Raw genomic sequence first — 12444 nt, forward strand, 5'->3', positions numbered from 1 at the left:
AGTGGGAGTGGGGGGACCTGCCCAGCATTTGCCATCCTCTGACATGACCCCGTCCACGCTTTCTGCTCCCTCCCCTGTGCCCCACTGTACCCCATCCCAGCCCTGCTGCACCCTGAGACAGGCAGGACTGTGGGTGCAGAGGTGGAAGGGGGCCACATCACAGCACCGCACCCAGCGCAGTGCTGGGCACAGCACCGGTCGGGTGGGTGGCATGGGAACAGTGCCAGCACTGTGCCACCTGGTACCCAACTGCACCCCAGCCATGCCAGACAGCGTGGGGGCTGGGTGGGCACCGGGGCATGGAGGACATGGGGGGTGGGGGGGCTGTGGCAGCCCCCCAGGCCAGGCCGGCACCCATGCACTGCATGCGCCTGCACCCCTTCCCTGGGGCATGAGGCAGCCGGGCCTTTGTCCCTGGCCCTTTGTCTGGCAATCTGCTCCTAGAGCCGGCAGCAGCGCCAGACCCGCGCCTGTCGTGCCTCAAAGCCATGGATTGGAGCCACTTTGGGGCTCTGGCTGCGGCCCGGCCGTCTCTGGGAAGGACGCGGTTGGAATAGCTAATGGCCGGCAGCCCCCTGAGCTGGCAGCCAAGGCAGCAGAGAGGGCAGGAGTGAGGGCAGCAGGCTCTGCCCCCAGCACCACCAGGCATTCCCCTGGCAGCTCCTGGATGACCCCACAGCACCACACGTCCAGGATCTGGCCCCATGGGGGACAAGGGGCAGGAGGGTGGGCTGAGGACCAGTAGGAGGTGTGGGGGCACCACGGGGTGGCTTATTTCATCCCGGGAGTGGAATGCATCCCATGGCCCTTGCGGGGAGACAAGGACCTGAAGCGGGGACCCAGCCCCTCTTCCTCCTGCACCCCAAGAGGATGCTCCTGCCCTTGGGAGCCCCCAGAGACCCTCACGCACTGGACACGCAGCACCCCCTCCCTCTTGCCGGGAAACAATTGCCTCCAATGGGAATTATTTCCATACAGCTGCTCAGGAAGGCACAAATTCAGCCCCACCAGGCCACAGCAGAGAAGAAAGGCTGAGCCTTTCTTCTGGCGCTCTCCTCCCTCCCCACCACGGCAGGGGCAGGTTTGGGGGGGCCCAGCCGCTGCAGTCAGCAATATTAGCACAGCTCGGCAGGACTGATTGCAGGTTATTAACATACATTATCTCAGTCCCCTGCCTCTGAAAGGAGCCGGGTTCCTATTCCCCCTCTCTCAGCCCTCCCTCCCCCTGTCTTTTACACTTAATTACCTCCCTTATTACACCACAGCCTGGAGAGAGACAAAATCCCAGGGCAGCGGGCAGGCAGGCAGGCAGGCCCGGCCCAACTAGGGCGTAAGTAATCACCCGTTTTGCAAACGTGCCTTCAAGGAGAGAAATGGCACACGTGCGGATAAATAAATCAGGGAGCAGAGGCTGGGAGCCCGGTGTGTGGGGGGGCCGCCAGGAGCAGCCCGGCAAGCGATGTTCCCGCGGGGCCACAGCCCTCTGGGAGAGGTGACCTTGAACTTGGCAGAGCCCTGACGTCAGGGCCACGCTGCAGGGCCAGATGGAACTCGTGTTGCTGCCTGCAAGCCCCAGCTGAGTGCTGTGGGAGGTGGGAGGTGACAGGCGAGACCCCAGCCCACGTGGGGAGCAGCCCCAGGACCCCCAGCCCCTGTGAGCAGGCTTGGCAGAGTGGGCTGCTGGGTGCCCTGGGCTGTGGCATGCTCTGAGGTGTGAGATGCCCTGGGGTTTAGGATGCTGTGAGATGCTGTAGGCTCTGGGATGCCCTATGTTATGGGAAGCCCTGGGCTGTGGGCTGCTGTGGGACTCTGTGGGCTGCTATGGGATGCTGTGGGCTGTAGGACACCCTGGGCTATGGGGTGCCACACAAAGCAGTGAGCAGCAGCACGCTGGCCTGATGCAATGCAATGCGGGGATGGCCCCAGCTCTGGCTCTGTGCACGGCTGAAGGAGCAGACACGGCGGTGAGCAGGCGGGCCTAGGGTACTGGCCACAGGGCTGCTGCTTTTGGCCCCCAGGCCCGATGCGACGTGCCTGGCCAAAGGGGCTGGTACCTCCTGAGGCCAGGGGTGCCTGGGGCTGCCCTGTGCCGGCCATGCCAGCGCTTTGCCTGCAGTGACAGATGAGGGACTGTCCTTAGTTAAGTGCTGCAATGCTCTCGGTGCAGCACAGGGCTTGGGGAGAGCAGGGCCCGCTGCCAGCCAGGTCCTGGTGTCACTCGCCAGCCCCTGGCTGGCACAGCCCCAGGGAGAGTCAGCCCCAGTGCCACCACCTGCCTGCAGGACCGGAGCCTCATCCTGCTCCAGGAAGGGTGGCAGCGGAGCACTGGTGAGGGGAGGCGGGGGAGTGGGGGCTCCGGGAGGGAACAATGCACCACAACCAGCCAGGCTATTGTTGTGGGCTGCAAAGGTCACAGTGCTTCCCTGGGGACATGGGAAAAGAGGAGAAGGTGGGAAAAGGGAGAGGGAAGAGGAATGGAGAGGTGGGGAGGGGACAGTGGGCAGGGATGGGGGCAGGACAGAGGTGGGACAGGGATGAAGCCAGGGAAGAGGGGACAGGGATGGGGGCAGAGAACAAGGGACAGAGGAAGGGACAAGGGAAAGGGAAAGGAGTCAGTGAGGACAGGGGACAGAGATGAGGACAGGGAAGAGTGACAGGAACAGGGACAGGGAACAGCGATAGGACCAAGGACCAAGGATAGGGACGGGAGAAAGGGGCGAGAAGCAGGGACAGGAATGAAGACAAGGGACAGGGGACAGGGATGGGGACAAGAACAGGGACAGGGATGGGGACCCCCGCCCCGCAGCCCCGTCCTTCGCAGGCCCTGGGGGCTGGCGGCAGGGAGACAAAGGCGGTGGGAGGCAGCGGTGTGTTCCACCCCCCTACCCCCCCCTGCCCCGCGTGTCCCCATTGTCCGTGGCCGGGGGGAGGGAACCGGGAGGAGGGACAGGGTACCCCCCACTGCTGTGATGCCCGGGGCGCCCGGCGCTGCCGGCGGCTCGGGGGGCTCCGGGGGGGCTCCGGGTGCGGCCGGGCGGAGCGCCCCCCTCCCCCCCACGACCGCCTGCCTTCCTCCCCCTCCTCCCCCTCCTCCTCCTCCCATCCTCCTCCACCTCCTCCTCCTCCTCGCCGCCCTGCTGCCTGCCTGCCTGCCTCCCCGCCCCTCGCACTCGGCTCCCCGCGCCTCGCCGCCCGCACAGCCGCGGCCGGAGCGCCGGGAGCAGCGCGGGGCCGGGGCGGGGCGGGGGCCGGGGCCGGGGCCGGTGTTGGGGCCGGTACCGGAGCTGTCCAGTGCTGAGGGCGCCGGCCCGGCCCCGCCATGCCCCGCTCCTTCCTGGTGAAGAAGCTGAAGGCGGAGGCGTTCCCGGCCGCCGGGGCCGCCGGGGCCCCCGCGCCCCCCTACGCCCCCCTGGAGCCCCCCTACGCGCTGCCCGGCCCCGCCGCCGGCGATGGTGAGTGCGGGTCCGTGGGGGCCCCCTGCCCGCTATTGTGTGTGCGCCCAGCGGGGCACCGGGGCGGGGGGGACGGGGGACGCGGGGCAGGACGGGGCGGGGGTCCCCGGGGTTGTGTCCCGCAGCCGGGCGTCGTGCGGGGGGTGCAGCGGGGCGGCGGGGGTCGGGGGCGTCGTGCCTCCTCGCCTTGTCCCCCCTCCTCAGGGCCACCGGCCCCTGCCGAAGTTGGTCCTTAAGGAAACATCCCCTGCGTGACAGAGGCAGCCCCCGTGGGCAGCTACACGCTGCCCCGGCCCGACTCGCTCCCCCCGCGCTAGTGGGGCTAGCTCTTTGCCACAACAAGTTTTGGGGGGGCACGAAGCAGCTGGGCTGCGGGGGCAGGCGGGGGGGCTGGAGTGCCTGCGGGTTTCATTGTTCGCAGCGGTGCCCCGAGCCCCCCCGGGAGCACGGTGGGGGCCATTGCCTTCCGGGACATGGGGAGCAGGCGGGGGAGAAGTGGGGGGCAGCCCTCTCCCTGCAATGCTGGGAGAGGTGCAAAGAGCTGGGCTGGGGGTGGCCAGGGACCTCAGAGCCCCATCCTGCCAGGGGACACCGAGGTGGACTGGGTGTCTCCCAGGCTTGGCAGAGACGGGGCGGCCCAGGGGTCTGCCCTGGAAAAGAGGGCTGGGGGTGTCTGTCCCAAGCTGTGGGCTGGTGAGTCCTGGCTGATCAGGCACCAGGAGGCTGAGCTGGGTGCGGAGGTGAGCCTGATCCATCCACGCACAAGCCAAGACTGCCTGACCCCTGCACTGCTTGTCCCCCTGTTTATGCTGCTCTTTGCTCCCCAGTCTCTGGGGGCCTTTCCCTGCCAGGGGCAGGGGTGCAAGGCCCGGTGGGGTCCTCTGCTTTCCCCCCCATCGGGATCCAAGAGCCGGTGGGGGAGGGATGTGCTGCAGCTGGGCAGAAGCTGCCGACGCTGCTCTCCTGGAAATAACCTTGCTGCATGCTCGGAGGCAGCGTGAGAAATTGCTGAGCAGAGCGCTTTCTGCACAGCCCGCGCGACCGCGCTGTCAGCACAGCGCAGGGGGACGGGGGGGGGGGCTGAGCTCTGCCCCCACCACGAGTCCCCCTCCCACCACAGACACCCCCAGCCTCCCATGGGATGAATGGCAGCAGCCACTCGCCCCAGGCAGGATCAGCAGAGCAGGGGAACGGGGGGTCCCATGAGTAGGGGATAGGCCTGGATCTAGAGGATGCTTGGCCACAGCTGGGGAGGGTTGTCCATGCTGCCCTACTGGCATGTATGGGTGAGCCTGGCCATGCACCGACCCCGGGCTCCTGACAGCCCCCGCTGTCACCAACAGCAGGGACATGTCCTCTGAAGCAGCTGGCAAGGGCTAGCATGCACGAGGCAGGAGACCACTGGGACCAGTTTGGGGAACCTGGGTTGGCAGCATGTCCCACAGGGTCACTGACCAGTAGGCTGGCAGGGAGAGGGCTGCACTACTCCTTCTACGGTGACCTTCATGTGCCAGCACAGAGGGACAGGGATGTCCACGTGGTGCCCAGTCTGCCACAGGTCAGGAGTCCCTCACCCAGAACCAGGCCATGAGCAGACCTGCACCAATGTCACATCAGGGTGACACTACCAGAGCAGCACCTGAGCCCCACTGTGCACCTGAGGGGCTGTGGGTCCCTCTCCTCAGCGGGAGCCCAGGGTCCTGGTGCTGCTGGCCTCTAGGTGCTGCCCCATCCCTGGGGAATAGACCCTGTGGGGGACAGGGAGAGATGGGGGCCATTCCCAGCCCCTTTGCACTGCCTCTGCCTCCTTGCCCCGGCTGCCCTGGATTTCTGGAGGCGAGGAGGTGGACGGAGCAGAGCTCATTACCGGCACCTGCCCAGCGAACAATGAAGCTCTCGGTACCGACAGCTGTCTGGCAGCTAATGGCCCCGGGGGCTGCCTGCAGCCACGGCTGCAGGGCAGCACACTGGCAGGCGCAGCTGGACGTCCCACAGCCGCATCCCTGGCTCCCACCCAGGGCAGCCCCAGAGGATGGGACCCATCCTGCTGACAGAAGCAGACAGGAGCTTGGGCAGACTCAGCTCCTGTGCAGATGGATGAGGCAGCTCCAGTGCTCAAGGGCAGCCCCAAGGGCTGAGTGGGGACAGGGATCAGTGAGGGGGGAACAGCCCCCATTCTGCATCCCCAATGGGCATTTTTGGTTCATGGCTTTCTCCTGTCCCTGATGGGGCTGGCTGGGAGGGACAGTGACCCTGCTGTGTCATCCCCACAGGGTACCTCCAGCACTGCCTGGCACCTGCCGGCTATGACACCGACAAGAAGCAGGGTCTGCCACCAGCACCACTGGACCCAGCCTATGCACCCAGCCATGAGGAGTACAGCGACCCCGAGAGCCCCCAGTCCAGCTTTTCTGCCCGCTACTTCAATGGGGAGGCAGCGGTGACGGACAGCTACTCCATGGACGCCTTCTTCATCACAGACGGGCGGTCACGCCGGCGCAGCGAGAGCCAGCGCCGCGGCAGCCACCGTCACTCCTGCCCTGAGTGTGGCAAGACCTACGCCACCTCCTCCAACCTCAGCCGGCACAAGCAGACCCACCGCAGCCTGGACAGCAAGATGGCGAGGAAATGCCCAACCTGCGGCAAGGCTTATGTCTCCATGCCCGCCCTGGCCATGCACGTCCTCACCCATAACCTCAAGCACAAGTGTGACGTCTGTGGCAAAGCCTTCAGCCGGCCCTGGCTGCTGCAGGGCCACATGCGGTCGCACACGGGGGAGAAGCCCTTCGGCTGCTCCCACTGCGGGAAAGCCTTTGCCGACCGCTCCAACCTGCGCGCCCACATGCAGACCCACTCCGCCTTTAAGCACTACAAGTGCAAGCAGTGCGAGAAGACCTTCGCCCTCAAGTCGTACCTCAACAAGCACTACGAGTCCGCCTGCTTCAAGGGCTCCGAACACAGCTGTGCAATAGGGAACTAGCCCCCCAGCCCACTGTGGCACATCCCCATCCCCATCTTCATCCCCATCCCTGTCCTTATCCCCATCCACATCCCGATCCCAGTCCCCGCGCCAGCACTTCTGCAGCTGCAGCTGGCTGGTTTGTGGCTGTGCTATGGCTGGAGGACACATCCCTGCAGACTCACTCCCCACCTGGGAGGAGGGTGCCCAAGCACTCCCTGGAATGGGCTGGATCCAGCCGGGCCCATAGTGGGACCCGCTTCCTTGCCCCCAGCTCCCCGAGCTCCCCCTCAGCCAGGCAGGTCTCTCTGTGGGGGACTCACCCAGGGACCTCTTCCAGACCCAGGAGAGACTTTCCTCCCCCAGCTCATGACTTTCACCTCTATTTATTTAATTTATTACTATTATTTATTTAGAGCTGCTGCTTCTCCTCCCAGGGGATCCCAGGGGAGAAAAGACACTTTTCTGCTCCCCCCAGGAGCAAAACCTCACCTTGACCCTAACTCAGAGGGACCATGGGCCAGTACGACTGAAGGCTCGACATGACTGATGGACAGTGCGGCTGATGGGAGGGCAGGGCTGTCAGTCACCCTTGGAGGAGGGGGTCCCTGCAGACCACCACCCGGGTCCTGGGGCACCCCAATGCCCCCCTGCTTGGCATGGTCCCATGGGACATGGTCCCATGGCACACTGCTCACTCTAGCACTGTGGCTCCACAGCCCTGGAGTCAGGGGAAAAGCAAGGGGCATCCAGTAGAGACCTGTGGGGGACATCTCCTGCTGGCTCCGGGCTTGGTTAGGCACGACTGGCCCCAGCCATTGTGATGGGCTGGGGAACAGCCTCCCCAGGCAGATGCAGCCCCCCTCACTGTGCAAACAGCCCTGCTGGTGGCTGGGCTGGAGATCTAGCCCTGGGGCAGCACCAAAACCCCAACTGCTCCCCACGCACCACCAGCCTCTGCCCGGATCCCTCCGCAGCCAGCTCCAGGCCCCCTCGCCATCGCCACCCGCCTGCGCTCAGGAGGAGGGGGTCAATGTAGCCGTAAAGTTTGGGTGAGTCTATTTAAATGTTCTTATTTATATACTTTATAACTTATGCTTTTCACTATTTATTTGCCAAGACTGGCAGGGCCATGCCAGCGCTGGCTTGCAGGAGGTGGCAGAGCTGCAGCAGAGCCGCCGTGCCCAGGACACAGCCACGGTGACATGGACAGGGACAGGACTCCGAGATCGGACCCTGCGGTGGGCACAGAGGCAGGAGGGCACGAGCTGGCCCAGCAGCCTGGGCTCCACGCCCTGCAAGCCTCCCCAAAAGGCAAAGCCCTTCTCTTTCGTCTTCCTCGCTGCTGCAGGCTCCTGCTCAGCTACCTGCCCTGCGCCAGCCCGGTGGGGACAAACCAGCCATTCTATGCAACCTCCTGGCGGAGCATCCCCGCGCCAGCCCTGGAGCGAGCGCCGCACGCGCGGCATCCCGGAGCGGGGCCCAACCTGCGCCTCTGCTTCCTACCTCGGGCCGCGAGCTGCCATAGCCTCATCACCCCATGCCGGTCCCTGACACCTTTGGGGTTCAGCCCGGCACCCTATGGGGCCACACTCGTGTACCCCCACACTGTCTTCCTGCGCCGTCTTCCTCCCTGCACCGTCTTCCTCCCACCGCCTCGGCACCTGTGTGCTCCCCGCGTGCTGGCACGGCCATGGCTCGCAGGCTCGACGCCTCCCGAGAACACCCCTGTCACAATCCTCGCTGCCGCAGCATGGTAGCCACGCACCTGCACCCCCGCGCAGGGGAAGAGCATCGCCCCGGCCACGCAGACACCCCACCAGCGAGGACGCAGCAGTTCAGGGTTTCCCTGCAATGCTGGCTCCTTTCCGTGGCAGCACCGCGTCCCTCGGCTGGGCAGGCATGGAGCACTGCGCCTCTGCCCCTGTCTATACTGTAAATAGCAGATACTACAGCAATAATTTTCCGTGCATGATAGATTTTTTTCTGCCAGGTTTTGTACTCGACAGCCCCCAGTAAGACAAGTCTACTAAGTACTGGCCGCCTGCAGTATTACTTGTAACGCAATTCAGGGATATAAAAGGGATTTCTGCCACTAACCATGTGTCTCGGGAGATTTGTACAGGCGGTGGTGGGTGTGACATGTGAGTGCCGGACAAGGGAAGCCAGCTGCTGGCCTGCCCTTCCCGTGGTGCCCTGGCCAGCCGCAGGGCAGGAGCATCACAGAGAGAATATCTGTTCCAAAACAAGGGGTGGAGATGCCCGAGCAGCTGACTGGGACAGGGGCAGCTGACGCACCCAGAGCATCCAGTGCTGCCTGCTTTGCCTTGCCAGCCCCAGCAGCCGGTGGGCAGCAACCAGACAACCCCCTGCCACAGCAAAAGGTCAGTTCATAATGCCACCCTGCTTGCAAAAGCACCAGGGGGGTTGCAAGCAGCAGTAGAGCATTGACCTGGAAGTAAAGCGCTGTGTGAAATCCTGGCAGCAGGGTGGTGAGCCCAGCAGGCAGCCCAAGGGGTGCCCAGCGGTGCTCACACACCCTCAGCCTCAACCCCAGGGCTCGGCTGCGCTGAATGAGAAGGGTTCGGTAAGCCAATATTATTTCAGCTGCTGTCACATTCACATCCACTCCTGCCCACACAGGCACAGGTCAGGGAAGGTGGGAACAACCCAGCAGAGCCCCGCTCCCAGGGGCAGCCAGGCGCCTCTGGCCCCCACTCCTCTCACTGCCTTCCTTCCCCACAGACGGGTGCCAAAGGGGGAGGATAAATTATTTTCAGCCTCCAGATCATCAGCAAAGCCCTCACTGAGCCTTGCACTCCTGGTGACATCGGTGCTGCCCCACAGGTGCAAGCACGATAATTCACCTGCAAAGTCATCACCCAATTCATCCAACAAAAAGATCATCCCAAAGCCTCGCAAGCCTGTCCCTGACTCTCACAGTCACCAGCCCTTGCACAGGGCAGTGAGTCACCCAGCGTGCTTCTGAGTCAGCACTGGGCTGTGGTCCCTCCGCGGCCCCCAGGAGCCAGGGCAAGGGGGCTGGGAATAGCCGTCTGCCAGTGCCACGGCCCTGGTATGGATTCAGGCTGCCCCGGTTCCGGCAGCCAGTGGGGTGGGAGACCCAGTTCTTGCTGAAAGCCTCTCCTCCATCTGGAGAAATGACCTAGAAAGATTCAGAGCTGGAGTGCCGCAGTGTCCGCCCAGCCACAGGGCATCAGTGCTTCACTGCTCAGCTCTGGGGCTGTTTCATGCTGCCTCTTCCTCACCAAGGACCCCGCCGGCATCAGTGCAGCAGGGAGGGGGCTCTGGAGTGGGGACACTCCAGCAGGGAGGGGGCTCTGGGCACGCGGGGGGCACATCCCAGCTCCTGGCTGAGATGCTGCACACAGATTGTTAGAGCCCCGGCATGGCCAGGGCTTACCAGGAGCAGAGACCCCCAGACAGCCGTGGGGCTGGGAGCAGGACAGAGACCCCCAGCACACCAAGCAACCTTGGTGAGGGCTCAGCTACTACATGCCAAGGGATGCCTGGCTCAGACAGGGAGCCGAGGGCAGCCCTGACCACAGCCTCACCGGGAAGAGAGGAGCAGGCAGCAGGCCAGTCGGTGCTGGCACCGGTCCCAGAAGCCCAGCCCTGCCTGTCCTGCCCCTTCACTGTGACTCTGCAAAACTTCAGGTGACGATGGCGATGGCCAGCCCAGGAGGAAGTAGAGGGGCCCGGCTGTGTACTATGCTGCTTGGGGCGGAGCGGCAGCCTCAGCCGGGTGGGCAGGAAGGACGAGGCCAGCTGCCGGCAGCAGCCATGGCCGAGGCCGGGGACCAGAGCATCCACACGCAGCACATCTCAGCCACGCACAACATACCCATGCGTGTCCTCATCCGGCCCATCCCGGCGGAGCTGGAGCCAGGCAAGGTGCAGAGCCTGGTGGAGACCCTGCAGGTGAGCATGGCCCTGCTCTCCCCAGGGTGTTCAGGACAGCCGGCCCTGCACTGACCCATGCCACCCTGGGGTGCACTGCTGGGGAAGCTTGCAGCACCAAGGCCCTGCGCAGACCAGTTGGGGGGTCTAGGGGCACGCGTTGCTCTCGGGGGGGGGTGTCTCTCTCTTCCCAGAAAGATCCCGAGCAGGTGCCCCCCATCGACGTGCTCTGGATCAAGGGCAGCCAGGGCGGGGATTACTTCTACTCCTTTGGGGGCTGCCACCGCTTCGCCGCCCACAAGGTGCTCAACCGGGAGACCATCCCCGCCAAGATCATCCCCTCCACCCTCAGCGACCTCCGCACCTACCTGGGCTCCTCCACGCCCCACCTGCGCTAACGCGGCGCCGCGGAGGATGCACGGCCCCTCGCAGCCCCCCCCCCCCCCCCCCGGCAGCTCCCTGCCCCGACGGGTCGCCGCAGGGTCCCCGTGGACTGAGCTGGGCCTGATCCTGGGTCCCCGTGAGCCTCTGGTGGGAATGGGGTCAGGGTCCCCCCGGTCCTGGGGGGGGGTCCCTGCGGGTCTGGGGTGTCCCCGCGCTACCCCAGCCGAGATGGCATCAGGGTCTCGCTGGCCGCGGGAGGCGCCCGGGGCCGTGCGGCGCGGCGGGGCCGGCAGGTGGCGCTATTGTGCCGCGCTGCGCCGCGGGACCGGGGCGGGACGGCACGGGGTGAACTGGGACGGGATAAACCGGGATGAACCGAGATGGGACGGGACGGGATGAACCGGGACGGCACGGGGTGAACTGGGACGGGATAAACCGGGATGAACCGAGATGGGACGGGACGGGATGAACCGGGACGGCACGGGGTGAACTGGGACGGGATAAACCGGGATGAACCGAGATGGGACGGGACGGGATGAACCGGGACGGCACGGGGTGAACTGGGACGGGATAAACCGGGATGAACCGAGATGGGACGGGACGGGATGAACCGGGACGGCACGGGGTGAACTGGGACGGGATAAACCGGGATGAACCGAGATGGGACGGGACGGGATGAACCGGGACGGCACGGGGTGAACTGGGACGGGATAAACCGGGATGAACCGAGATGGGACGGGACGGGATGAACCGGGACGGCACGGGGTGAACTGGGACGGGATAAACCGGGATGAACCGAGATGGGACGGGACGGGATGAACCGGGACGGCACGGGGTGAACTGGGACGGGATAAACCGGGATGAACCGAGATGGGACGGGACGGGATGAACCGGGACGGCACGGGGTGAACTGGGACGGGATAAACCGGGATGAACCGAGATGGGACGGGACGGGATGAACCGGGACGGCACGGGGTGAACTGGGACGGGATAAACCGGGATGAACCGAGATGGGACGGGACGGGATGAACCGGGACGGCACGGGGTGAACTGGGACGGGATAAACCGAGATGGGACGGGACGGGATGAACCAGGACGGCACGGGGTGAACTGGGACGGGATAAACCGGGATGAACCGAGATGGGACGAGACGGGATGAACCGGGACGGGACGGGATGAAACGGGACAGGATGAACCAAGATGGAACGAACCAGGCCGGGATGAACTGGGAAGGGTCGTGCCAGGATGAACTGGGACGGGTCAGGCCGGGCTTAACGGGCGCGGCTGAACTGTGACAGGCTGAACCGGGATGGGAGGGGCTGAACCGGGGCACGGTTCAACCGGGACGGGATGAACCGGGACACACTGGAACTGGGCCAGTTCACAGCCCATCCAGGGCACAGCTGAACCAGGAAGGGACACAGGCAAAGCGGGGCACAGCCATACCTGGAGCACAAGCGGTACTGGAGAACAGCTGAAGCGGGGCACAGCTGAACCAGGAGGAGGCTCAGCCGAACTGGGCATGGCCAGTCCCCAGCACCCCCCCAGCAACTCTGGGCTCACTCTGTGCCTGGTGCAGGAGGATCCCAGGCTATGCTTGTCCCAAAACCACCTGCCCCCCTCCCTGGACACATCCCGTGGTCCCCCTCTTCATGGGGGACATCTCCAAAATGGTGTGGTGGGGACATGCACTGCTGCACCTGGAATAAAGGCAATGAAACCCCCACA

The 12444-nt window shown here is 65.0% G+C and overlaps 2 protein-coding genes across 2 annotated transcripts; both read left to right on the forward strand.

Annotated features, from left to right (window-relative positions):
• The first annotated feature begins 2603 nt into the window (after window positions 1-2603).
• On the forward strand, window positions 2604-8510 carry SCRT2 (scratch family transcriptional repressor 2). The gene is made up of 2 exons (XM_064465510.1): window positions 2604-3452; window positions 5726-8510. Exons 1-2 carry the CDS (start codon window positions 3320-3322, stop codon window positions 6430-6432), a joined length of 840 nt encoding a protein of 279 aa, XP_064321580.1. The 5' UTR covers window positions 2604-3319; the 3' UTR covers window positions 6433-8510.
• Window positions 8511-10068: 1558 nt separating this feature from the next.
• On the forward strand, window positions 10069-12444 carry SRXN1 (sulfiredoxin 1). Its single transcript, XM_064465511.1, has 2 exons — window positions 10069-10353; window positions 10527-12444. Exons 1-2 carry the CDS (start codon window positions 10096-10098, stop codon window positions 10728-10730), a joined length of 462 nt encoding a protein of 153 aa, XP_064321581.1. The 5' UTR covers window positions 10069-10095; the 3' UTR covers window positions 10731-12444.

This window comes from Phalacrocorax carbo, chromosome 14, assembly GCF_963921805.1.
Source record: "Phalacrocorax carbo chromosome 14, bPhaCar2.1, whole genome shotgun sequence".
Lineage (NCBI taxonomy): Eukaryota > Metazoa > Chordata > Aves > Suliformes > Phalacrocoracidae > Phalacrocorax > Phalacrocorax carbo.

What these genes read in the sequence shown, in the direction of transcription:
- SRXN1 (XM_064465511.1), top strand. Translation starts at nt 10,096, where the DNA reads ATGGCGATGGCCAGCCCAGGAGGAAGTAGAGGGGCCCGGCTGTGTACT. An exon ending in GCCTGGTGGAGACCCTGCAG is followed by an intron (nt 10,354 to 10,526) that starts GTGAGCATGGCC and finishes CTCTCTTCCCAG; the next exon opens with AAAGATCCCGAGCAGGTGCC.
- SCRT2 (XM_064465510.1), top strand. Translation starts at nt 3,320, where the DNA reads ATGCCCCGCTCCTTCCTGGTGAAGAAGCTGAAGGCGGAGGCGTTCCCG. An exon ending in CGGCCCCGCCGCCGGCGATG is followed by an intron (nt 3,453 to 5,725) that starts GTGAGTGCGGGT and finishes TCATCCCCACAG; the next exon opens with GGTACCTCCAGCACTGCCTG.